This window comes from Struthio camelus, chromosome 1, assembly GCF_040807025.1.
Source record: "Struthio camelus isolate bStrCam1 chromosome 1, bStrCam1.hap1, whole genome shotgun sequence".
NCBI classification, from domain to species: domain Eukaryota; kingdom Metazoa; phylum Chordata; class Aves; order Struthioniformes; family Struthionidae; genus Struthio; species Struthio camelus.
The window spans coordinates 54,377,253-54,405,171 of NC_090942.1; the positions used below are offsets into that span (position 1 = coordinate 54,377,253).

At 43.3% G+C, this 27,919-nt stretch overlaps 1 protein-coding gene across 1 annotated transcript; it reads right to left on the reverse strand.

Annotated features, from left to right (window-relative positions):
* Nucleotides 1-27,425, reverse strand: SLC5A8 (solute carrier family 5 member 8). Its single transcript, XM_009677584.2, has 15 exons — nucleotides 26,891-27,425; nucleotides 24,821-24,886; nucleotides 21,833-21,884; nucleotides 20,190-20,257; nucleotides 19,131-19,285; nucleotides 17,519-17,659; nucleotides 12,756-12,885; nucleotides 11,933-12,021; nucleotides 10,515-10,627; nucleotides 9,095-9,162; nucleotides 8,707-8,793; nucleotides 7,350-7,555; nucleotides 6,043-6,146; nucleotides 4,135-4,220; nucleotides 1-2,632 (listed from the first exon to the last, which is right to left on the reverse strand). The coding sequence occupies exons 1-15, from the start codon at nucleotides 27,239-27,241 to the stop codon at nucleotides 2,501-2,503; spliced, it is 1,848 nt and encodes a 615-aa protein (XP_009675879.2). The 5' UTR covers nucleotides 27,242-27,425; the 3' UTR covers nucleotides 1-2,500.
* Nucleotides 27,426-27,919: the final 494 nt, after the last annotated feature.

The following is a 27,919-nucleotide window of genomic DNA, read 5'->3' on the forward strand; positions in this document are numbered from 1 at the left end:
AACTTTAAGATGCTCATTTATGTGCTTTCTCAATTTTAATAAATTACAGGAATTCAAAACACTCAGAAAAAAAAATGATGCTATATTTTTTCTTAACTATGATAACTGGGAAAATTAGTCTTCACTCCATGAAAAAAACAGGTAGAAGTCACAGGTCATCCAGACAGTTTAATGCAGTATCAATTACAGTGCAAACAATGATCGCGGTACGGAGCAGTGCAATAAAGTAAATAGTGATGCTGTTTTACAGAAACCAGCTGCAATGATCAGTCATCCCTGGGAAGCACAGTCAGATGGGAGTTTAGCATGAAGGGAGTGTGTTGAGAGCACTGTAGCCCATACTGGCAGGCACAGAGGCTTCTATCTTCTCCATTGATGGTTTGCTGTGTGCCACAGAGCAGAGGCACAACAGTGCTCTTCACCGCATTTTGGTGCTCTGCAGTATAGTGGATATCCTAGCACTTACTTTTTTCAGACCTGTGGGCTGAAAGTTCCTGGTAAGTACAATTTATTTTGCTCCAGTGCTCAAGAACTGTTCTGTAGTGCAAAATGCAGTGCCTATTCCTGTGTCATGGAGATAGGGCCCTTGGCTGGATGGGCAGCACTGAACCTTTGCCAGCATGGGAAGCACAGCCAACTCTTCCATTTGGTGGACTAGTCTCTGAGTGAATAGGACACTTCCAGACTAGGGACCCCTGTCCCAGATCTCAGAAGACTTTCTTCAGGATGCTGCTGTTGTCTCACATTTCTGATATGGGGACACAAGATAGAGCAGGCATCCAGGCTGTAGAAGAGGTCAGCCTCTTGGAGCTCATTTTTGCTTCCTAATGTTTTCTGATCTTGTCAGCTTATCTCATGCAATAGATCATCAAGTGCCCTACGTCACATGGGCACAGAATAGCTTGATTTCAATGCTGAAGGGCCCAAGTGCAGATAAACTAGCCCCATGTCCTGTTCCAAGCTGCAGTGGCTCGGGGCCTAGGGCAGCCACAGCATAACTTTTAGAAAGCATTTAAGGCACACAGTCAACATTTTGTTTGGGCCGCAAGCACAACTGCTTTATAAGCTTCACAGATTGGCTTTCCTGCAAAGGCTTTTATAGTCCAACCTTATTCTGCTGCCTTAGAGGAGTTTTAAATATCTATGTATAGCTATAGCAAAAGGCCTGTGGTACAAACAACAGCACAGGTCTGTTCCCTGCTGTGCCAGTGAGCACACAGTATCAGGAAGCTATGGCAGTTTTCACCCTCCTGAACCATAGGCAAAGTACGTGGTCACAGAGGATGTGCCATTTAGCTCCCTTCAGCAGCCCAGCCAGAGGAGGAGCCATCCTCTGCCGTGCAGCTTGGGAAAAACCTTCTTCCCCAAATTACCACCTCTGTGATCCCTTCCCCTGCCTGGGGACTCTGCCCACCTGCTGAAACACAAGATGGGCTCTAGCGTGATCTGGACCAAATGTGACAGCTGCGCTTGAATTGTCAGAGTGACAACAGGCTACCAAATGAACACAAATGGCTGCACAAGGTTGTTAGCTCATGGCTCTGCATGTAACAGCAGTGGCAACTGCAGATGCCACCACCTTCTCTCTGCACTGGTCTTGTCCCGTACAGCAAAGAGAGCATGCATCTTCTGTTAACCTCTCTGCCACAGTAGACCCAGCCCCAAATGAGAGCAGTCATGGGCCAGTACTTTTGGCATGAAGAAGACTACTGTGGTTCTACTACATGGATCTGAATAAAAAGCCCAGATCACTTCCATTATGAGGACCAGCTCTGTAAGGGCAAGACAGGGCAGAAGAACAAGGAAGGGAGTGAAGGGAAGGATATTGTTAACTCTTGCCTCCATCCATCGCTGAAGGCACTCTTGTAGCTCCCAGCAGTGAGCACAGAGGAGGAGATGCAGGTAGCATGAGAACGAGTAGCTTAATGAAAACAAACATATACAATAAAAACAGCAAAATAAATATGTTTTCAGGATCAATTCTACTAAGCAATCAGATGGCACTAAATGTACCTCCTGCACTTTAGAAAAACCTGTGTTTCTTCCAATCTGATAAGATCTTCCAGTACTAATCTCTTCATACTTTCAATGGCTTAAAAAAAAAAAAACAAGAAAAACAGCCATTTCTGGGGGAACACTGTGCTCTTACCAAAAAAAAAAAAAAAAACCAAAATTGCTCTGAGAGTGAACTGAGATTAAAAGCAGATATTTTTCAGGAGGTTCAAGAATACAGGCAAACATTTCACTTAGAGACATCACCTTAAGTCCTGTTGCAAAGATCCCAAGAGAGACAGAGCAAGAGCAAGAGCAAGAAAGACCTGATTCCTCGCTTGACATGTTCTTAATGTCAAGGTCATGCAAAGGTGACAGTGCCACAAAGCTCAGCAGAGACTTCTGCCCATAACCCCAGCAGGGCTGGTTAACTGATCTATCACAGGAATGTCAGTAATGCTTTTAATATATGAGCAGAACTGTCCTCATGGGCCGACATGGCCCCATGTCATATAGGAAGGCCGTTGACTTTGTCCTTATTGCCTGAGACCTTCATTTCCACGTGGCTGAAAGCAGGGTTGTCAGTTCCTTCAGCTGCCAGGGTGAACGGTTTCCAGTTCAACACTTCCACTTTCTCTGGCTAAAAAGCAAAGACAAAAACCATGTGATGTGGAAGAAAGAGCCTTCCCCTCTTTGACCTGCATGCAAGCTGAGTCAGGCTGACTTACATGGCTAATTAGGAAGCCTGGCAGGTAAACACACATTGCAGCCAGAGCATAAATAGTTACTCACTGCAGTAGCTGGTATTTTTCTAGGGTCATGGAAAAACTGTTATTGCATAACATACTCGTCATGTAAAATGTTCTTTTCATGTAAAATGTTCTTGTCCTGCAAACTGTGTCTAAGGCAAATTTTTTGGGTGTGCAAAGCTGTAACTGCCACATTCCTGATCAGCGATCTGTCACTGCCAGACCTCTGAGCTATTGCCTGCCAACCCCTGGTCCTACTGTCATCTTTGATAGGAAAAGCAGATTAACACACGTTGTTGCTTTGATGTTCTATCTCTGTTAAACATCATAAGAGGCTGAGCTCTTCGTGTGCAGAAAATTTCTCAGTTGCCCCTAGCTTTTACTCAACAATTGACTTTCTGCATTAGTTCTGATACCAACCACTTGCTACCCAACTCCCAGCTGTATAACCGGGAAGACACCTTTTTTCTGATTCTAGGCAGAAATTCACATGGCTGTGGGAATTAGCTTTCACATTTTTTTTTCCAAAAGACTTTTGGGATTAAATTCCCAGATGGTAAAAACAGATGTCAGTCCGTTAAAGACAGTGGAGCTATGGTGAATGACATCAGCTGAATAGCTGGTCTCCAGTGGCATGGGCAAATAGCATGCGGTATAGTAAAAAGGCCTTCCTTTCTGTTTTGTTCGTGTCCAGAAGCCAAAATACATAACATCATAATAAAAGGGGGTTGTCTTCATGGGGGAGAAACATTTTACAAACTGGATCATTTCAAAGGTATGATCATTGCCTCTACTGCAGCACTTGAAAAGCACTGAACAGAGCTGAACTTGCATGTTCAACACCCAGATAACACTGACTGAAAGGTGACCTATAGTTTATTATGAAAACCAAATTTCCCTTGCATTCTCCTTTGTAAGGGATATTGTTTCCACTCTACCTAATAATTTCTCCTCTTTTCTTTCACCTTAGGGAAGGAGCTAGGAAATAGATACACTGACTGGAAATGTTTTCCCTCAAACAGTAGCTGATGTTGCAAACCCCCTCAGAAGCTAGAGAACATTTGTTTATAAACAAAGGAGGCTTTGCTGAGTTCGAGGTGTGCCTTGGGCCAGCTTCCAAGAGACTAGTGAGGTAGGATTTTGGCAGAAACCCTGAGAACTCTTTTTTGTCTCAGTGGCTGCTTTGTTGTTTACTGAAGTCAAGCTGTGGCCAAACTTAGCTTCCTTGCCTGTGCCAGCTGCTTTTCCCTGACCCTCCTCATGCTCTGCTACTGCCTTAAAGCAGACAGTCATATCAGGCAGTATCAGATACTATTAATCCTGGTGGGGAAAATAAGCCATGGACTCTTTGTTCCCACACTTTAAATCAGAGGAGTCATAAAATTACACTTACTGTCTCAGATTTAGACTGTGAAAAGTTGGACAGGAAGTCTTCTTTGGTCAGCAGGAATTTATGATCTGTCTTCTGCTTTAGTCCTCCTGCAAAACAGCCAGGTTTCAATCAGCCAGGTTTCCATGTGTGAGTGATATGTCAGAGCCCAGCTATGGGCACCAGGCCAGGTGAGCAGGACAGAGTCATGCAGCAAAAGCCATCAGGCAATTACAAGCTGGATGTTACTTTCCTTAGGGATCGTTTCTCCATAGTTCTGTATCCCCTGCATCTCTCAAAATATACAGTGATACTCAGGGTCTATCTGAAATGCCGTTTTTTTTTAGCCCTTTTTCAGCGGTTCCTAGACCTTCTCCAGATTTCTGAATTGTGTTAAAAATGCTGAGATGATAGTCATCAAAAAGGATGAATCTCATATAGTGATATATGGGACCATCCTGCCTGGGCAGGACGAGTGGTACCAGGCACTGCCCTGGAACCTGGGTCCCAATCCTGGCTTCTTGTCAGCAGGGCTCCTGTTCTCCAGAGTAAAGGTGGCCTCATATCAGGTCACACTGATTTCTATGGTGAGTTATTTAAGAGAAGCCAAGGCATGAAATGGGATGGTTGGGCACTTTCAGGCCATGTAAGATTAACTATCTGGTGTGAGAATGCGTGTGGGAATAAAATGAGATGCAGGTGCTGGGAGTTAGCGCTGATCTCTGCCTGAGACTTAAATAGGGTCTTGGCCTGAGTTAACTCTCTTAGGGGCTTGTAGCATCTCTGAAGATGTGTAGAAGATTTCTCTTTTGGATTTACTGAGTTGGTAGAGTTGCCCAGCTTCTGTTTTGTTTTATGGCTTAACAGCCTGGTGGAGAAGCTTTTGGTAGAGGGGCTACAGATGTCTTGATCTCAAGCAGGTAAGAGGCAAAACTCATCTACAGGCATCCCTACCAGAGCTGCACTTGTCCATGCAGAGTGCATGCCAATGAGGGAAGTAAGGATAGGATAGAGGAAAAGAAATAGGAGCAAGCTCTTGTACAGCTAACAAGGAAAAGAAAGTGGTAAAAGGTACAAGGAAGTTAATGGAAGCCAATCTGTCTACCTTGTTCTGAGTTTCTGATAGTCTTGAAGTAGAATAAAAAGAGAGAGTTCACATCCAAAGCAATTGCAGGCTAGACTACTAGATCTGAAATCTAGCAGCATCAAAGTCTGAGTGCTATTGCAGAAGTTTGGCTAGGCACAGTGGGAAAGCTGTGAGAGCAGCTGCTTTTGTGCTATTTATGCTGTGGTCAAGTGTATGACAGGCTTGGTTTGCATGTTGGCCAGATACAAAGGCAGAGATCCCACAGGATGGACCTGAGTCCCTGATCTCATGTGTTGCTTGTGCACCCTATACAAATAGTACAGGGCAACTGAGAAAGAAGCAACATAGCCATGCACAGAGTACACAGCTCTTAGGTACATGCTTGGTGAATGTGGTGGAAAAACATGCACTGAACAGGCTCAGACAATAACCCTTGAGTGCTCTGAACTCACTGAAAGAAAAACCGCTTTTGTCCTGTTGAAGAAGCATAGGTGTATCTCCTTGCCTGGTGTTGCTGCCATGTTCAGGGACAACCCTTAAATCTCAGCACCTACTGGGATCTAATAAAACAGGAAAAATGATTCATATTGTTTGCCCCTCAGGTTAAACTGCTGAAACTTCTGTCTCCTAGAAATCTGAAGTAACCTTTGCAAAGGTTGCTCTCAGTAGAGACTGAACATGGGATGCACAGGGGCTGAGGGAAGAAACGAGTTAGGATGGGCGTGCTTTTGCACAGCCTTTACAACAGGGTCACTGGCACTGTAGCAATGCCAGCTCTCTGCTTGGTCGTGTTAGCTTGAAAGAGAACTAAGACTTGCATTCAGTGACACTTCTGGGACTAGTACCTGTGAGGAGGCTGATCACTATTCCCACGGCTACTGTGACAAGGGTTCCAAGTGTGCTGAAGTAGAGGTAAGACAAGGAATACCAGTTGTCTGCTAGGACAGGCCTAAAAAAGAGCAGAAATAGTTGATCATCTCTGTCTTCCTATTCTAGACAACTTGAAAATGTTGTCTGTGTTTCTAGACTGATTATAAATACAGAGTTACTTTTGGAACCAACAAGTGACTTAGTACTGTTGAATTACCTCTGTGTAATAAAATGTGCATTCAAAATCTGATTTTAAAATTTGAAGGGGAAGTCCCTTCATGAGGGAGGGGACTGGTCAGTGCAGTGAAGCAATGAATGGGACAGCAGGTAAAATAGGATGCTCTTGTCCCTGCTAGGAATTCAGTGCAAAGCTGAGTACTCCAGCTATCCAGATGGAGAGACAGGATCTTTAGGAGGGGGCATGTTATTTAAAGGAATAAAATGCTAGCAGATTAGCCACATTCGACTCTAAAGAGCTAGAAAGAATGGGTAACCATCTCACTGCTGGTTACACCTGATTCTGTTCTCCCAGTCAACCATGTCCATTGCAGTAGTGACTTCCCCACAGCCATGAGCAAGGCTAGAAGTCTTGAGGCATGTTGCCTGTGAAACTGAAGCTGCGCACTCCTGTGTGCACCACTGTGTCTATTGCTGACTGTACAATGCTGTAAGGTGTGAGGATTGTGAATCCCTGGAAACTTCTGCTTAGCTCCTGTTCCTGCTGTTCCCTGCATTTTTACTTGTATCTGTTACTTATAGTTGTGGGTGACAAGAGTAAGGCTTGTGCCCACTGCAGATGGGAGAAAAATCCTTCTATCTTGTCCGTTATGCCCCTTACACTCTTCTGGGTTTTCTGGTTAGAGCTATGTCTGCACAGACAAGCTGTTGTAGGCAGAGTTGTTAAACTGGCAAATTTCCCTTTAACCATCTACAACTGCGATTCATACAGCAACAGGTTGTTCGGAAGTTAAACTTATAAATTTTATGCTGCCTTCAAAGCCATGGCTCCCAGTAAAGCATATCCAAGCCTTTAGACTCAAATACTGAACAAAAGCTTTTCAGGTCAATAGGAAGAGTCACTTTGACTTCCACTCTGGGATAATGCAGGCAAACTTCACTCTGATAGGGGGGGGGAAAAAAAAAAAGTAGAAAATTGTTACTTCCTAATTAATCAGCTAGGCTAACCAGTGGGCCTATTTATATTAACCCAAATGGGCAGAGGTTCACAGTGTTTTTAAACCAAATGTGTGCAGTGTTGATTACCCATGGTGGACTTGTATACCTTGTATGTTCCTTGGCTTGTGTGTAGAGGAGTGTTGTTAATGGATTTTTTGTTGGTGAAGTGAAATTGCTTAAGATGGATATGTTACAGCCTGCAGTTGAGAGACTTAGTGGCATAGCCCTTTCTGGGAGAGGAGGATGAATCTGAGCTCCAATTCCAACCCAAAGTGAAACAGCAAAACCAAACATAAGACCCATAAATGCACCCTGCAAAACAAAATGAAAACTGGATTTACCTGAAAAGCAAAAGTACATAAAAGAACCAGATAAGTAAGCAATAGTCAAAATAATCCAAACGGCAGCCTCCACAGCACAAATGAAACATGCACTTCAATAGCTGGGGAGAGCTGGAGTTTACTCATTCCCATTTTGGGAAATAGTGTTTACTCACATTTCCTGAGCACAGGCCTCTTTACTCTGCCATCCTACCTTTATGGCCAAATGATACCTTTGGGATGGTCTATATATGAAAAAGTTGCTTTACTTGAGAACTTTGTTGAAGGAAGATAAAGCAACGTTTACTGATGTGATCTGTTCTTGCAAAAACAGCTTCTGCTTTGGAGTGGCTTTTTGTGGCTGACAGTTGGCAAATAGGACAGTTTCAAGATATACATAAAATTTGCAACTTGTAAAGAGGTAAAAGCTGGTGATCAGTGAGTCTTAATAACTAACAATCTTCTTAGACTAACCCATGGGCTGTATTTCCAGAGCTGGCCGAATAAACTGTGGATGGAATAGCTTTTTTCAGGAAATGCTGATTTTTATGACACTGAAGCACTCCACCAGAACACCGTGACTCAGCTTGTGTTTTAAAGAGGTCTGTTTAGCACCTCTGACTTCCAGGTGAGTTTTGAAAACTGCCTGCCCTCAAGGCTCTTTGATCTGCTGGGTTTTCCATCCCAACCAAGGGACTGGTGGCTGGTGTTTGAACTTGCTGGTTCACTCGGCTGCCTGCATGGGGCAAGTACTTGGGCCCCTTGTTTCCCACTTCTGCTCAGACTGGCCTGCATCCTCCAGGCTTACTGGAGGACTGATTGTTCAGCTATATGTCAAGATGCTTGGTTCCCTGCTTCTTCTAAAACTGCATTTTCCAGCGGTCTTTGACAAGGTTTCATTTTTATTCAGAATTACTTTTTTCCCTAGACATGTGAATCTCTTCATAGGATAGAAATTCAAGTACTTGTACAGCCCTGTTTGTCATTTCATTGTGTTAAGTAGGAAGGGGAGCAAGGAGAAAGAGCCACATGGAAAATGTCAGCGATACCTCCCTTGCTTTCCAACACAAAATTATGGAGGGAAGAAAATTGAGATGTCTGAAACAATGAATTTTGAGCCAGCAAGGCTTAACTTCTACTTACCACTCCATTCGCAAAGGAGCAGAGGATTCCCAAGGCAAACAGTCCTAGAAGGGGACCACCAACCATGCCAAAAATGCTTAGTGCTGCCTGAGGAAGGAAGAGTCTGCTCTCAGGTGCTGAACATGCAAGTTAAAGCCTCTCCCGTGGTGTGAAGGGTAGATGGGGGTGGGGGGAGAAATTTCAAGTTTGTAACTAGCATGGTCTCAGGTAGCAGGATTAGGTGAAGTTACAAGGGTGTTTAGAGCTGAGGCTGGGTCCATGGGCTGTCTGAGGCCAATACCCAACAAAGAATAAAAACTAATCTCATAATGATATCCAGCAATTATTTCCTTATACAGTTCCTTCTGGGTTATTTAGCATGGGCATGAAAAAGCAGCCTGACACCCACCTGCAACAAGGCTCCCATGAGAGATGCCAGTGCAGCCATAGCAATGCACACTCCACCATAAAACAGGCCTATGTGGGAAAGGCAGAACAATGTATAAATCTGCTGAAGCTTGAAGAAAGTTTCCCTCTAACCCAGTGTGACTCCTGACATCTCCAAACCAAATCAGTCATCTGGATTGTTTTTAAGAGTTCCTGAATCAGCAAAAATGCCAGGTTCTTGTTTACATTAAAAGGAGTTCACACAAACTTGACAATCTTCCTGCTGTATAGCACGGAAGATTAGTTGAAACATTTAATCCTAAATAGCAGCAAAGATTAGCAATACTGGCAATACCACATACATTGTTTACACTGCTTAGCTGATCTGTGTGATTGCCCTTATTTTGGAGAAAGGATTTTGCTTCTCGGTCTAAAGCTTTGCAGCAAGGAAGTAAATGTTGGAAGGTTACTGGGGGTTGGCACCGCAACAAAGAATGTTGCAGGTCACCGGGAGGTAGATGTCCTGAGCAGCCAATGTCACTTCTTCCCAGGACCTGTAACACTGCCTCATTTGTTTTCTCCACTTCCACCCCTGTTGAGTTTCACTGTACAAGGCCAGAAGCAGTAAGTTAATTGCCGTGTTTAATGCGAGATGTCAGGTGGCTTGTGGTAATATCGGAGCACCAACAAATTTAGCTTAAATGTTACTTGTAATAACATTTAAGAAACAATGCTCTTGGGTGATGATATTTAATGCTTGTTACCTGCCACCGCTGTGCTCAGTGGCCTGGGCTATGACACCGTGTTGGGACTGTGGGTTTTATATTTATTGCATTATGCTGTCCTGGGCCACACCTGCTGCTGGTGTCAGACAGTACAGCTAGCAGAGACAGCGACTGCACTTCAGAGACATAAACCATCTGCTCAGTCTAGTTCTTCCCCTCTTCTTTAAGCTATGCTAAATAGAGAACCCAAACAGACTGAGGATTTGAGGGTATATCAGAGAAGATGTGAAGTTGCTCATTCTCTTGAATACTCTGGGGGCAGGATGCTGTTCCTCACGCATCGCTCCCTTTTCAAAAGGTCTGTCACAAAGTTGTTTCCTGTTCTTCTAATTTTTGACAGATGCAAGAAAAATAACATCTATTTCAGAGACAATTAGTTCTGTAGTATGGGGAATCAACACTGAATGCACATGCAATGCATCTTTACTGCTTAAAGATCGAGCAAGATGGCTTTTTTTTTTTATGTTCACTTGAAATAGCCATTTCTCCCATTCTGGGTAAAGCTTATATGCCTGATCTGGTCTCCTTCAAGTATTGCGTCAATGTAATTGTATTGGTTTGAATGAACTTACTCCTGACTTATGCTGCCATAAGTAAGATCCGAATCAAGACCTCATTTTCTAAAGTAAAAGTGGAAAAGATATTTTCCAGACATACTCATCCCCATGGAAATCCAGGACAGTTTCTTTTCAGAGAGAGATCTGAAGTATGGCCTAATGAGGTCTTCGACAGTCACAGCGGCCAGAGCATTGATGCTGGAGGACACTGTACTAGAGAAGACAAGATTTATACAAATTTTTTTTGGAGCTAAAATCATAGATAACTCTGATTATAGGCAGAGAGAAGCTGCTACTGCCTGAAACAGTATTTCAGAGAACAAATGTAACCACTGTGTTGGTTGATATGACCATTACTACCAACTGGGAACAGTTAATAGCTTACGAAAATTGTTTAAAATAATTGTCCTTAGTGAAAACAAGACAGATCTTGATGAAAAGATGGGCCTGGAGAAGTCAATGAAAAGATCTCTTGCATATAGCTAAATTGTAACTTTACTGGTATATGTAATATCTTTACAAATCTATATAGCATATGTCCGGCTAGGTTAAATTCTTACATACAGGCCAGTGAATGTATTCGCAGAGAAAGATTCAGATAGGCTAATTATAGTCATCTTAAAAATAAGGCATGTAGTCCAAACTGGACTGCTCCAGGCTCCCTTTGCAGTCAGAGAAATCAGCACCTCGAAGGCGCAAAGCCAGTCAGGCGATCTTGTAAGTATTTGTACCTTACTCTCACAAGCCACCAGCCTTTCCCTCAGTGTGAAAATGAACTACCATGGCTGTTCTCTCTATTTACATAACTACAAGTATTCAGAGCCAAAAACTATTCTGTGTTCACATTCTGAAGTTTTTCCCAATTTTCATCTGTTTGCTGTTATTCAAAGCCTTTCCTGGGAGAGGTGATGGTTCCCAGAAGATACCTTGGGAAAGTTGAATAGAACACTCCCCACTAAGGGATAGAAGGAGATTTATTTGTTTTCTCCATTAAAAATGTATAGTGAATGCTATTTTCATGAGGCTCACCCGAGACAATCGGAAGTCCAGGAAGTCTTCTGTAAACAAGACTGTAAAGATCAGGATTGAGGAAAAGGGAGATGTGTTTAAAACTATGCAGGTTTGAAACTGGAAAGTTAAAGATGAGCAGTAGAAAATTCCCCCAAACGGCAACTATTTTGCATAACTGCCTGCTCATAAAGCAGAGGGGCTTTAAAGCATAGAGATGCAAGGTTTGTTAACGCTGTATGTTGTGTGTGGCTGTTTCCTGAAGTTGTTAGTAGGGAACTCCAAACAGCTTTGAGTCTTAAGACCTCAGAGCGCTACTGATGAAGCCTGCAAATTTTTAAGCTGCAATGTCAGCATATAATGCCTTTTTTTTTTTCTTTTGAATGAATAAATGAAAATCAGGTAGACAAAGAAATGAAGTGCAAAAGTTTTAGTATAAATGCAACATTAGCCTAATAAAGATGAAAAAAGAACTAACATACATCACTAGACTCCAAATTATTAAATTACCTTAATGTCCCACTGTAGGCACTAGCCACGAAAAGCCCTGGCAATCCTGGAAAATCACGGAGAATATCCAGCACTAGATAGGGCATTAGCTGAAAAGTTCAGAGTAAGAAATATTACTATCTAGCCCCAATTTTTCTTTTTGCACTGTATTATTTTTGTTATAATCTTCTCATTGGCATCCTACCCAGCTCTTCTAATTTTAAATGTCCCATTTTGCAATATTTATTGGTTTTCTACACAGAAAATGATTCCTAAGTCATCCATTTGAGATATAGTAAGCTCTATTAGGATCCAGGTTTTAGACTGGTGGTGGTAACCCTGAGGAACAAACTGCCCCTACATCAAAAGAACAATCTGATTTTTCTGGGAGCTTCTTATTTTATACATTTTTGTTTATGTGCACCATGACCACCATTGGCCTATATATCTCTGAAGCAGTAATAGATTTATCCTGTTCCCTCAGTGCAGGTAAATTATGATCAGGTCTCCCAACATGCTCTTTATTGTTGCTGAACAGCCTCATGCCTAGAGACTCTGGTAAAGGCATCTGTGCTTCCACTGAGGTCTTACAGCACCTGAAGCCAGTGGTCACCCTTTAAAGTCAGCAAGGCACTCAAGAAGCCCTATTTCCCTCCTGTACCACCTCTTCTCTCCACCTTGCCTGGTCACCAAGAGTCTTCCGAGTCAGCAGCTTCACCTGGGCTCTCCTCCCCTGCCCCAGGTGAACAGGGCGAGGCAGCGGGCTGCCCTCAGCTTCCTGGCAGGCTGAGCCCCATGGCAGCATCCTCCTCCTTTCCCCCCTGCTGAAAAGTGGGGGCTCTACCTGGTCCGGTGCTGAGATCTGCTTGGCTGTCCATGGGTCGCAGTCCTTGTAGATGGAGTACAGCGCCAGCCCGCACAGCACTGCGCACACCAGGATCACCCAGAGGCCCACCAAGTTGATGTAGAGAGACCTGCATGAGCACACAAGGAAGTACCAAGGTTAAAGGAAGTAAAGGCTGAAGAATTTCACCCCCCTGAAAACCACAGAGGTTGGTGCCACAATATAGCCTAGCACACGTAGATGTGGCAGGCTACACCTCTGCTCGGCTTCTGACCAGCTGGGAAGGAAAGAGCAGCTGGCTAAGCCAGTGTTTTGTGCTATGATCACTTTAGCTTAAAAACTAAACATGATTCAGCACTAGGCATGGGCAGGAAACAACTGCAGAGAGATAAGAGCCATATGGAGCTCAATCTCAGTTCCACGGAGGTACATGTAGGTGTTCAGAAGTCAACAGGAGTTAGATATCTCGCTAAGCTGTGCTCAATGGACCAGACTCTGAGCCTTTTCCAGAGCCAAGTGAACAAGTGCTTGCACCAACAGCCATGTACCATTGAGGAGATGTCCCAGGACTGGTCACCTGAAAGGGAGTCATGATATGGCCTCAGACAAGTCACCAGACTTGACGTTGATGTTTTTAAATAGAAGAAGTATACTTTGTTCTTGATAGTATATTCTGAGTGCCTGTCCTCTGACAAAATCTCATCAAGAAATGATAGGAGAAATATGGCTAATCTCACATTTCAGCAGGTGTATGGATTTTGGATCACAGGGAGCTGGCAAGAAAACACTCCCCCTCGCTGCACTCCTTGGTAAAGACAAATCCCAGTCAGATTTGTAAGCGCAGGGTACCTTTTAATCAGCATTAGCACTCCTTTGTCTCTGGAGCTGCAGCACTGTACTTGCACAATGCTGGAACTATGCTTATAAAGCAATAATTCGGTATTAGTCTCTGTGGAAGGCAGCAATGAGGCATATGGTCCTTCTTTCCGGGATCTGGGTTGGAGTTTCTTAGAGCTGCCACTTCCAGAGACCAGGGGATTACCACCAGCCCCAGAGCTTTCCCTTTCAGTAACTAACCAACTTGGAGCCTGATGTGGTCAAGTAACCCCATCTCCTCCCCACATCCTGACCAGAGTGACAGCTAACATGGAAATAGAGGAATGCTGATCCTCAAGTGTTGATGATGTTTTTGCTACACATAATTGGTATTCTCTATTGGCTGTAAAACCAAAATGTTCTTCTCATCCATTTCCTCCTCCAGTGAGGGCTTTTCCCACCTGTTCCTTCCTATCTGACCGTCTCAGTGTTTTTCAGCTTTTGACTCTTCCTAGGTCACCAAATTCTTCACGCTCTGGCTTACCTATGGTGGTCAACTTGAGCAAACACCTACAGGGAGCTCAGCCTTGACAAACAGCATTCCTCCAGTAGTTACCCCACAGTTATCTGTGTACCATTCACCAACAGTGCCTGGCAGATCACAGAATGGTTGAGGTTGGAAGGGACCTCTGGAGATCATCTAGTCCAACCTCCCTGCTCAAGCAGGATCCTCTAGAGCATGTTGCCCAGGATCACATCCAGATGGGTTTTGAATATCTCCAGGGAAGGAGACTCCACTACCTCTCTGGGCAACCTGTGCCAGTGCTCAGTCACCCTCACAGTAAAGAAGTTTTTCCTCAGGTTTAGATGGAACTTCCTGTGTTTCAGTTTCTGCCCATTGCCTCTTGTCCTGTTGCTGGGCACCACAGAGAAGAGACTGGCCTCGTCCTCTCGACGCCCCCCCCCCCCCTTCAGATACTTGTACACACTGATGAGGTCACATGCCCTGGACTTGTGCCAACTGCTGAGACCTCCACTGGGAGGATCTCTGGTATCTATGCAAATATACCTGTGCCTGCAATGCTGTGGGAGGCCTTTTAGCACTCTCAGTACCCAAGGAGGGACATCAGCCTTTGGACTACTCTACAGGACCAGGCAGGGTGGATGCAGAAGTAAACCTAATCTTATAGGCCTTGTTCAGCATTGAAATGTGTATGGTTAGGAAGGAGTAGCAGAGATTAACTAGCTGAGCTAGCAGTTTTATCCCATGGAAAACTCGTAGGCAAACACAATATAAACTCTGAAAAAAGACCTATGTAGATAAAAGCTGATGGGATAACTCAGGATGGGAAACCCTGCTTTTATGCCATGCATTGCATTTAGGGCTGGTCTAAACACAGAACTAGCATTACTTTATATTCTTCTCTAGACTAATTAAGCAAAAATTAAGTACTCTTCTTATAGACACCTACATATTGTTTGGGTGTCTTGCATCAATTTAGCTGAAAGTGTTCCTGTATTGCTTAATCTACCTTGATACAAGGCGCTCAGAAGCCATTTAACACAAAATTTAACCAGTAAGTTAAATCAATCCAAGTCCTTTGAACAGAAGTAATAGCAGTATTAGCCTATAGCCTGTCATAAAGATTAGAAAGTCAAGTAACTAAAGGCAGAGAAATACAGCAAAGCAAAAGGAATTGTTTGTTTGAATCTGGCAATTCTTATTTTTAAACTGTGTCAGTGTTTGATAGTGAAAAGAAAACTCTGGGGTTTTTTTTCTTCTGATTTACCTTCTGGCTCAAGGTACACCCTGTGACTAAGCACCGGAGCATAATAATTGTAGCACTACTGGAGGGAAGTGTTCCCATTAATTCTAGGCGAGTAACATGGGGTGGAATTTGGGTGAAGTAGGTAGTGTGACAGTGCAAGGCTTATTTTTGGTTGTTTCAGTCTGGCTCTAAGATTTCAGCCCTGAAACATGCCAGATGATGACCTTGAAAGAAAAGTAAGAGAAAATGTGTTAGTAGACCCTATTTTTCTGAAAGTGGTCTTCTGCTCTAAATGTCTGTTATCATTCATATATGAGCTTTATGTTTGATTTGCCTAGTTGGAGGATGCAGCATGTGTCTGTACCTACTGATATGTTTCTTAAATGGAGTGAAATCCTTTCGCAAAGCCTGAGAACATTTCTATTCTTGTGTCATTCTTTAAGGCTTTTCCAGAAACCACAAGTTGGGATCTGTGAAAGAATTAATTTCTCAGCTCTGAGTTAATATTGCACTGGCTCTTCTAAAGCCTTTCGGTAAATGCAATGGGATTGCAAAACCCTCTTCTTTTGACCTGACAACATTTTTCATTTCTGTGTGCAGGTTAAATGGCAATAAGAGGTGCAGGCCACCAGTGTGACTTTTCAGAGGTATTAATAAATACATTTGTAAATGAGCTAGACAGTTACCCGTCTCTACCACGGTTACTGACAGTTAACTGTCTATAATTGTGACAAGCTATAACCACTATACTGAAACCTTGCCATGCTGGGGGGAATATCAGCAGGCACAACCGAGATGCCAGGGAATCAACTGCCTGCTCCGGCAGGCAAGGACTCTGCTCATAAAGGCAATGCTGCCATTAGTATGTTAGTAGCTATAAATCCCGTCCAAACCCCTCTGGAACCAGGTAGCCTCCAGCCCTGGTCAAAGCTGTGCCACAGCTCAGATAATCTGCCCAGAAGCTGCCATCATGCAGTCCCCTTGGCCACACTCTGCCTTTAGGATGCCCCTGAGATGTCCCTCATTACCAAGAGGGTGCGAGAGAGGAACGTGGTCACAACTGGAGCAAGTGCTTGGGAAGAGCAGTATCAGCGGCACACTATTCAGGTATGATGCTTGCTGCTGTTGCCTATATGCAATCGTGCCAGCTGCCTTTACAGCTGTGGGTTGCATCTCCTGCCTCTGCCACACGGAGAACCTGGAAGCCAGAGACGTGCCAGAGATAGCGGAGGTGCCACATCATGTGCTGGAGATGTGGCTGACGATGAGCATCAGCTCATTCCTGTCTGCAGTGTGAATGACTGAAAAGTAGATGTTCATTACTACTATAACCAAAATCTTTCAGTACATGATTCTGTGGGTATTTTGCTCACTTTTTAAAGCAAAAGCCTTCATAAAACTCCTTTTCTACGGTGTGTCACGGTATTATGGAATTTATAGTGACTATAGTTACAATATGCTTTTATGTATTTCTCCTATAAATAGAAAGAATTTACAAGCTTGCTAATATTTCTTAAATCCTAAGTTCTGGACTACTGGTGAGATACTAATTATAAAGATAAAATAATAAAATTAATAAATATACTCTGCTCTGGAGTAAAGACTGATCAGAAATTATTAAACCCAAGGAAAACAGAACTCAGTTTCCATAGTGAATTCCTAAAGAATACATCATGGCTATTGTGAAAAAAAATATATGAGATTCCTCAGAAATGTTATCACTGAACAAAACATTTCTGTATTTTCTCATGCTTGTATTCCTCTGTATGGAAAATTCTTCTAGTCTTTACTCAGGCAAAATTCCCAAATATTGATTTAGGTTTAGTAGAGTAGCAATTAAAGATGCTGTCTTGATATAGATTCAGCACAAATAAGTACTATATCATTTGGTCTTTAGGTTGCATATAAATTTAATGCAGCTATTTGTATGCAAGAATAGTGGCACAGTGAAACAGTCCGGCACAAAGTTGAATGTTACAGTCAAGGATATATAATTCAAATACCAGTATTTATAGCACTAACCTGGTTCACAAATCAGAAGGCAAGTTGTTGTTTTTTACAAGTAGGTTTTATGGAACATTTACAAGTAGGAAAAAACATTCCTTTAAAAAAAAATCCCGTATAAAGAATAGTCACTGCTAAATTTAGACATTAAATAGTTACTGTAGGCAGACTTACAGTTTTGCGTGAAACCTGGTTTTACATGCGATGTATCTCTGTACTTGAGACTGGTTGACTCCATACATGCCAGTCCATGTGAAGGTCCCACCTAAAACAATCGTCCAGAAAGTGTGCCTTTGCAAAGGATTGGGATTAAAGCTACAAAGAGAGGGAAAAGAAGAAACAAACTCAGAATATGAAAATGTTCTCAATATCAGAAGACCTTAATGGCTAGAAGAAATATCCTCATATTTGTTCTAATATAAACCCTCTAATTTGGCCATTTTTTTGAACATTCAGATACTCCAGCTTTATATGTAATCACAGAAAGCAACTTTTAAATTCAGAGATGAAATCACGATCCAGTAAAAAACTCAGATGTGTCCAAAGGTTTATTCTGACAAATTTATTTGCCTATAAACAACGGTCATAAGTAATGCTGCATGCATGTGATGGCTATGACTGCTGTGATGAAATGATGTTTCAGTAAAAGTAAAATATGCCTGCTTATCTCCAGGGACATCAGTCTGACACCAATACAAAGGTGTGTTTGCATGCCCAACCTCTGTGGACAGAGCCTCTATAACATTTTGCTGATCTAGCTCTGTGCATCAGGTGCTGTGAAGAACAGGCTTTAAATAGCTAGAAATAAATTGTTTTAAATCACAGTTTAATATAGCAATAAAGGATGCTTATCTTGCTGAACAATGCCATGCCACTTCACCTATTACATGCCTTTATTTTTCCATTTTTTTCCTCTTTGTGAACCCTAAAATAGGGGGAAGAAGCAATGCTGTATAACCACTGCAAGTAAGCCAGATTGAAAAGTCACCATTCACCAAAAGAAGAAAATATCCACAGATGAATTATTTACTGAAGAGCTTGCTGACGAGTTCTGCAGAATGACCTTATGAATATCATGAACTGATAGACAAAAGGACAAAAGGTAATATTTGTCAAACTAAGCTTTGTTACCAATAACCCTGGGTGAAGTTTCTCAGAGGAGTCACCTATTCATCAGATGATAGTACAATAAACTTTTTTTTAACTTGAAGTGTTTTGATTCGACACTGTCAAAAATGAATATTATTGACCTTGCAAAGTCATATTTTTTAGTCTATTAATAGTTACAATAATGGAAGTTAAAATATTGCTAAAATTAAACACTTTCATCCCTCAATGAGTGGAATGCTTTATTTGACACATCACAACATTTCCCATCAGATTTTTCTTTTAAGGAAAAGAAAAATATTTCCTATTTTCAGATTAGCCAAACAGGATTATTTTCTCAATCATTTGGTTTAGTACCCGAAATGACAAATCATTTGTTTGCAAACTGTAATTATGAATATGAGTGTCCCCTCCTATTCACTATTCACTTTCATGGGAATCCAGAATATATCCTTAAAATACCTACTTGACAAAATAATTTTCTGCAAAGAGATTTTTCTCTTTACAAGTTTTTGCATGGTATAAAACCCAAAAATATCATTCAAACTAGGTAAGCTTGTTTAAAAATACACAAAAGCGGGGTGCCAACTCCCCTACCCCGTACCCTCAAGAGCAATTTAATTCTGCAGATAGTCACACTGTAAATAAAAAGGCACATTATTTGCAAATACAAACTCACTCCCAGAAGTTTAATCTTCCTCCATAGTAGGAATCATTTAAAATGCGTCCGATTCCCTCTTGAACCACCACGGCTCGTATAATCACAGATGAAAATCCAGCGACCATGATCCCAACCTGGAAAACGTCTGTCCACACCACGGCCTTCAGGCCACCCTGCACAAGGAGCAGCATGGATCAGGTACAGCAAGAGCACTGCTCCACTGTTTTACAGTCACAGTCAACTAAGAGAAATGGTACTATGTGGATTATGTGGATTATGTGTAATAGATTGATTCCATCTTCCTCCTGAACACAGATAGTTTTGTACTGGGATGTTTAGGAACTGCATCCTGGAACCTCTTCAGGACATGCTGGCCATTTTTTGGAGTGTATCATGCTTTGGCCGTATATATAGTTTAATCCAATATTTCCTTCCCCACAAAAATCAACCCTGTTTCAGAGGTTTGTTTGTATCAGAACGTAAGTGGGCAGCCTGTGCTAGTCTTACATGTATATAGTTCCACCAGCTTCAGAAGGCGTACCGGTCACGCAAGTAGAAATAAACGTGATTTAATCCAAAATATATAAATAAATTTAGGTCACTGAGATTCCTTTTAAATCTTTCAAGACGCTTGGGTAACTGGTATTAATCTAAAGACCATTTTTTTTCATGTAGCGCTTGCTGCTGTTTTCAGTGGCTCTATTCAGTAACAGACAGTACTGTCACAGCCATAATGAGCAGGTGCTTGACAAGTTACACAGCTAAGCTCTACTAGTTTAGAAGAAAAATCATAGGAGGACTTTTAGGAAGCAAAATCTGCCTTTTGTTGTTCCTTCAGCAACAACGAAATTTTGAACGTATCAAAACAGAAAATATTTGAGTTCGCTCTACCTGCTTTTCAATAGTCTAGCGAAGTCCCTGGGTGAATACATCTTTGTGGCTACAGCTACACTGTGAAATGTACCCCTACGGGATAACCCAGTTATGAGGTTACTTTTCAATAAGTTCTAGTTCTGAGTTTGATATGAATGGCAAAAGGAAAAGAGTTTTTTTTTTTTCTCAGCTAAAGCCACATACCAATGTGCAGTAGAAAGTGCAGACTACGCCAGTCGCCACCACTGCACCCCAGAGGTCGAAGCCTGTGACTGGAAAAGAGGGAAAGGGTACCAATGTGAATGAGGCTTTGGGGACAAAAACCTGAAGGTCTTTTTTTTGACCTGAACCTGGTTGCTGAAAAAAATTGAAATAAGTTAAATATAAAAGTAGAAGGTAATAAAAAATTGCAATGATAAAGATTTGTGTGTCTAAACCAGAGGATTCTTCTTAAAAATGGAAAAAAGACATGAAAAAAACAGTTGTTACAGCTCCTAAACAATTAGATATATTTCAGGACCTAAGAAGCTATTTGTCTTTAATCTGAATGTTGACAAGCAACACATCTGAATGCTTCCAACTTGGCAAGGTTTTAAAACACATCCTTCCTTTGAGGCACCTGAGTAGTCCCATAGAGTTTTTTGCAGGGATTAAAGTAGGTAAGCAGCATGAGGATCCTCCACGGAGTTAAGGTGGTTTAAGCAGTGGTCTGGAAGACAGTGCTAACAAACTGTTATATCCTGCTTTCCTTTAGGGAAATCCAAGCTTGTCCATGCCAGACAAGACTGTGCGGTGGTTGGTATGGGAGCTCTCACTGCCCGAGCTTGGCACGGTCCTGCTGTGCCGGGCAGGGCACCACGTGGCTTGCTGATGAACCGCTCAGGCTGATGAAAAGTATCACACCAATCCTAATGAAAAATACTGCTTTTGGTTGGGAGCCAAGTGAGTCATAGCTTGTTTTGGTGCATATTTACCATGCAAATATAAAACCTCAAGGACATAAAATCCATGGGTCTTATACACCTGAGAACAATGCAGATAGTTTTCTTTATTTTTTTTCCTCTTCTTGTTCAATGAACAAGGCCAAAAAAAAAAAAAAAGGCAATTACGATTTTAATTCTAGCCAAAATGATTATTTTTTGCCTTTGCATTTTGTTATTGTCTTTTCTTGCCACATCAACAAATTAATTGTGTCAGATTAAAATTTCATTTGGCTCCAAACAAAAACCTTTTTCCCTTTTAAAAATAAATGTAGCTCATTTTCAAAGCAAAGAGTTGTTTTGGAGTAGAAAACTGAAATATTTTATTTTGGAAATATAGCAGATATCTTAAGTTCAAGATCTCTTTGTTTTGTTTTGTTTTTCCAGGCAAAAGGATGAGCTGAATTAAACAGTTCCAGGCAGTCTAAAACCATATTGGCATGGAAAAAAGTGATTTGCAGCAGAACTTTTACCTAGCTCTCCTCTTGAAGGAGAGCACTTAAGCACTTAAGCAGGGCAGTTAAACATGTGCCCTCAAAAATTTACTTAGTTTTTCTTAACTTTTCTGAATGTAGTCATGACTAAAGATATCCCTAGACAGTTAGCATAAAGGAGAGCAGATTATTTCCTCGCATCTCTTCTATAATCCCTGGCATCTAAGGATTACAGGACTAGGATTACAACTGGGAAGCTTTCTATCAGCGCTCCCATTGGGAACGACAAATCTTGGAAGACCTTCACAGTTGTTCCTTGAGCATAGGTGATGCACATCTATAGGTGTGCATTACAAAAAAAAGCCTGCCAGTACTATGTGCATAAAAAATTGTAACAGTAAAATAACAAACAGTTGCAGTATGTTCATCTTACCTTGGTTTAATGCTAAAGCTGGAGCATAAATGACAATACCAGTGTATAAAGTCTAGATGGAGGGAAAAAAAAGACATAAAATCAAAAGAAATGTAAAGGTGATAGCTTTGTGAGATGGTTTCTCTTCAAGCATTTATGTAATCTATATTTTCTAAATACCTAAGTACTCTTTAGTGTTGAGATATAATTCCAACTGTTAGAAGATAAATGTCTGAGACTAAAAAGCATTGCATTCACAGTCTACTGTTCTTTAAATGAATACCACAGTGACTCTTAAATACCAAACTCCTCTTCAGCTTTTCCTGGCTTTTCTAATTAACTTGCTTTATTGCTTAAAATCTGCAGTCATGTGGCAGAAATAAAAGGAAGAGAGAGTTGATGAGATTTACACACAGTTTGCACACAGGAATCTATTACAATTTTTTTTTTTCTCAGTCTTTGGATCAATATGCCTCTCAGTATGCAGCTACAATGCACATGAATAAGAACAAGAAATACAGCATTAGTTAGTCATTAGGGGTAGCATCATCAGGGATTATTGTGCTGTAAAATGAAGCCAAGCATGGTTACGAACACATTTGTATTTTCATCCATTACAGGAAAAGATGCAGACAAATCACAGAGATACTCCACCCCCTTGGAAGAGCACAGTGGAACTCATGCACTGATATCCTCTGTAAGTTCTTTGGGTGTATTTTAAAACCTTGTTGGCCTTTTTAACCACTCTTACTACTGCTTTGTCCTACTAGGACAAGTTCAGCTGTGGCTTGGCCCAGGGGAAGGCAGCCTGCAACGAGCAGGCAATTTCAGTGAAGGTCAGGGGACCTGATGCCAGGGGATCTAAGCTGCAGTCAGGTCCTGAGCTGACTGGTTTTCCATGCCTGAAGGCCTCTTGACTCCTGATTTACCCCGACGCGTGTAGCAGCAGGCCTCGTGCATGGAAAAGCAGCAGACTCAGAGGTCACCTGGCACTCAGTGGTTGCCCGGGCGCAGGTAGCAATCCCAACCCGGATGGCTAAGTGGCAGATCGCTCCCTGTGCCTTTTGAGCAGGCCCAAACCAGTTCCTGTGCTGGAGCAGTGCCACGTAGCCAACGGCTATGATGAGGCGAGAGCGGGCAGGTAACGGGGGCAGTAATCCAGCTGTGGAGGGGGAAACGCTGCCCCCTTCGTTACCGAACTGCCGTGGCCCCTTGCTGCACACCCAGCACAACTCGTACCAGAATGGATGGTGGGACTCCCAGGGAAATCGTGATTTTCTACCTGTGTACTGCTCCCCACCCATGCTGGTGTGTGTCTCTCTGTGCTCTGAGCCCTTTCTAGATTTTCATATGTAGCTTGTATGTCAAGAAAGCTGCCAGCCCTGACTAGTCCCTGGCAAATACCCCCTCAGTATGAGCTGCACTACTTTGCAGCTAACAACTACCAACATCTGCCAAGTCCAAACCATGCTTGACTTGCTGTCCGAGCAGTTACTGACAGCGTGGTCTGCTGAATCCAGCCTGCTCAGGCAGTCAGGATAAGATAGCAGCTATCTCATATGCTCTCAATGAGTGCCAGGAGCTTTGAAGCATCAGAAATTAAAATATTTTGTCACAAGTATGATCACATTTTTGTGTAAATTAAAACAGGAATGATGATATAATCTTTCCACTTCTTCAGGGTTTTTTCAGGTTGCTTTACTATGTATATTAAAAAACAAAACAAAACACATACACATGCCATTAATTATAGAACAGTTAAAATCACACCATTAAGCTTTTTTTTTTGTTTTGGTTTCTCACTATTCTTTTCATGAGTCAGGTTTATTGAAATTACTAGCTCTTGGCACAGAAAGACATCTGTAGATCTTCAATTAATTTCCTTGAACATTTATTTAAGTTATACAGAATTATTTTCTGAGCCTTCCAAGCAAAGATTATGCTTGGCTTGTTCCACCTTCCACTTTCAGAACTGTGATGTCTTCTTATTTGGTGGTGGAACATTGTCAGGAGTCAAACACACTAGCACTCTACTTTCCTTATGGGCTCATATATCTGTAAAAAGCTCGTATATCTGAAAAAAGCCAGCTAAGCAGCACTGTCCAAATAAGTAAACAAAGCACTGCAATGAGCACCATTTTTATTGATGCGCTTGTAATTGTTCTGTAACTGTTGGTGTGTCTTAAATAAAAAAAAGAAAGGGGGCAAAAAGCAAGGATACATGGAAACATAACTTGAAAAGCTCTCTGATTGTATATTTATTCTTGCTTTAAGTTCCCTAAAAAGCCTGCATCATAATTATAAAAAAAGAAAAAAAACCCACATTTGTGTTTCTGATGCCTCAAAGCACCTAAAATGCACTCACTGTATATTTGAAAACTGTGGTCTCATACTGACTCCCTGAATGGGCTGGGTACAGCAAACCACACTGACAATAACTGCATGGACTGCAGGGACTGCTTTAGTTTGACATTCCTTGAGGTGGTGGTTTGCAACTTCTCAGTTTGTGAACACCCAGATTTTTCCCAGTGGGGGCACAAACCCTTGTAGAGCCAATGACAGCCTGTTTTCTTTGCCACCTTTCACAGACCTTTGGGAGTTAATCAGTCTCCCAGAATGCACGGACCACGGGATGAAAAGCGCTGCCGCAGATAATTGCGGCATGTTTACATTTTGAACCTGCTGTGGGTTTCTTGCGTGGGCAGGCAAGCAAGTGCTCTCCATGCCATTACCCCACAGCGAAGGTTCGCTCGTCCGTTGGCTTGGCATCGATGCCAAGTGACTGCTCCAGGTGCTCAACAAGGCATGGAGAGAACAAAGGGGCAGGTAGGCTGGCATCTGCTCTCCACCTCCTTGCTTTGGAGCAGAAAGAGTTTTCTTTCTCTTACTTCCAGCCACACATAAACTGTCATAACTTCACCAACCGTTTAGAGACGGCAATCAGTTACACAAAGCTGAAGAATCCTGATGGCTATCAAGGGCCACAGAGGTGCTTTGAAGTTTACTTGCCGTTTGTATAATGAAGAGAACTGTTCCACAGAAACGTAGATATTTATTAAATCGAAGCTCTAAATACTGTAAAAGAGAAGAAAAAGCAATGTTTATCCCCAAAGTTGGCATTATTGATAGGACTGGAGTTAAGTGATGAGCAACTCAGAAAAAGCATACTGCTGTTTTTACATTTTTGTGAATGGCCAAGATTCTTAGAGTCAACCTGATTTATTTCTTTGCAGACCTCAGCTGGATAATGAAACATGAGCAGCTGAGGTAGACATAAACTAGCCAGCACACGATAGAGTCCCCAGAATGGAAACTGGTGATAAGTAGCTGCCTTGAGGCACTCAGACAAGCAGCTGCACACTGTGACTTAGCAAAGACCAGCAGCTATTATGCACTTGGCAACGGTCACAAAGAAGTATCAGTGAACAAAAGAACCTGTTTGCATTGTGAAATCAGAGAGAAAATGAAAACACTGCAGCTATCTCTCAGCCTTGGTCTGGAAACTCCGACAATACACATGTTCACCTGAACTGCTGTAGGAGAGAGCAGAAGGTCTTCAGTGGTCAGTGGCTTCCTCCGACGGCAACCTCGCCTGCCCTTGCCAAAGCAACTTGCCGTCTTCCACCAGTAGGTAGAAATCTAACTTTTGGCACAAACATGAACTCTCATTTTTCTGTCTTGCCTGGGGCATCACAACCTGTCTATGAGTTTGTCACTCTATAGGGCAGATTTCTTCCCACTGTCTATCCTATCTACCCTCTGCAGTGTGTGGTTGCACAGAAGGGAGCTCCTTTACCTGCCAATCTGTTTAATCAGCACAGACATAAACATTCAGATAGCTCAAAGTGCTCACCCATGGGCTGCATATCTAAAATGTGAATTGTGAGTTCATTCAAGCAATGTTTAACCCCGGACAGACACAGAAAGTTGTTTGAGCTCTGAACTCTGCTCACAGAGAGAAGGTATGACTTTTATAGGCGCATTATTCTGATTAATTCCCTAGATTATCAGTGAGTTTCTAATTGTAATTAAAAGCTTTTAATGAGAGGAGCTATATATAAAGTATTTTAACTGACAGTCCAAAGATTAATAATTTAAAATGCAATGAAAGCCACCACAGGTTTCTATTAGAAAATTCTTATCTAGAAGATCTACCAATAGAAACCTTGTTTTCAGCTTCCAGAGCTGTAACGTCCCTGCCTCATGTAATAAAATGTGGAAGAGCAAAGTAGCTAGCCAAGGATACATACCTGCACTGCTATCCCTTTCCTGAAGGGGTAGGATTTCCCATGAGGGAAGGTAAACAGGTTGCATGGACCTTCTGGCTCAGGAGAAAGCCCTGACCAGATGTCTCCTCACCTGAAAATGGCTATAGACTCAACTTGTGATGTGCCCCCCACCCCAGATGTCTTTGTGCTGCTAGCTATACTTTTAACTTACATGCTGGGCTGAAGACTGACTCAGCCGTATTTTGGTGGAAGTGAGAAAATCCTGGCAGACACAGAGTGCTCGCTGACCTCACTGAGGTCAGCATGACGGAACAAGCATTCACCAGTGTGAACAGTCTCAAGTAGCAAGGATGTCTTCCCAAGATCTCTAAGAACACCACAAACATGGTCTCCTGCAGTGGGACCTTGGTGGCTGCACTTGAGCTTAGAAACCTACCTGGAGGAACCAGGATTTGAAAACTCTAGTTCCTATGCTGGATGCTTTTCATTCTGCTCTTGGTATGCTAATTACACATCACTAACTACACACCACCGTCCGAACTGCATGAGGATTAATTCACCTGCTAAACTGAGTATCTGGAGTGAGGAAACAGAGCTGGCACAGCGCTCAGCTCCTGAGCCAAGCTAGCAGGATTGAGCATCTCCTCTTGGCAGAGGCAATGTGGGCAGACCTGGGGATAGAAGGAGTTGCAGCCTGCCCTAGGGGGTGTGGATACATGGGGAACAGGGCAGCACTGGTTGTAGGGGGGCTTTTTGGGAACATCTTGGGAGGAAGATCCATGGAAAGCAGTCACGAGAGGGTCCTCAGCTCCCTGAAGGCTGTGGGAAAGCTCCTTCCACCCCACCTTACCTCATAGGTGCTGGTGATGCCCAGTCGGTAGAAGACGGGCAGGAAGATCTCAGCACTGCACAGCACCACCAGGGTATAGGTGATGGCAAAGATGCTGAAGATGGCGCCGAAGCGGTAGACCTCGGCAGGGGTGCCCAGCACCGTGACAGCTGACATGAAGCTGGCGGCAAGAGAGAGCGCCACAGGCAGGGCGGTCATGCTGCGGCCCCCCATGAGGAAGTCCTTGGAGGTCTTCTGCCCACCTCCCGCAAAGGCGTAGTAGATGCCGATGACCGTTGACACCAGCAGCATGGCCGCAAAGACCACGTAGTCCCAGACACTGAAGCGCCCGATGGTGCTGGGGGAACTCATCCTTGGGGCCAAGGCTCTGCCCCAGCAGGAGCGGCAAGCGCAGGGGTAAGGGGATGGGGTGCGGTGCGCCCCGCCGGGGCGGGCGCCGAGCGGAGCGGAGCGGAGCGCCCCGCGCAGGTCTGCGTGCGGCTGCGGGCGCGGGCTGCTCGGGGAGCGGCGGTGCGAGCGCCGGAGCCGGGCGCCGGGCGGGCCTTATACGGTGCCGGCGGCCGCCCCTCCCCGCGGCGGCGGAGCGCGCCCCCGCGGAGCGGGACGGGGCGGCGATTGGGGCAGCTGCTGCCCGCCCCGTGGCTCCGCGCCGTGCGGGGCCGGGGCTGGCGGGGGGCATCGCCGCCTCCGGCCCACTCTCCTCGGGTAAGCAGGGCCGGGGGTGGCCGGGGTCCCCGGCCCCGCAGCTGCGCGTCGAGGGCCAGGGCGATCCCACAGAGTCTGGCCTGAAAGGGGTTACACCAGGGAACTGCGCTCCCACCGGGCGAGAGCCCTTCGCCCCTTTCTCCAGCCCGCTCCAACTTTTGATTTTTGAAGGGAAGACGATTCACCTAACAATTCACCGGGACGGTATTTCACCGGCGCATGTTACCATCTTCCCAAATGAAGAAGGTGAAGATAAGTTTTATTATATAGATTTCTATGGGTTGAGCAATCCAGCAGATGATTCACTAAATTGGGTTTCCCGGC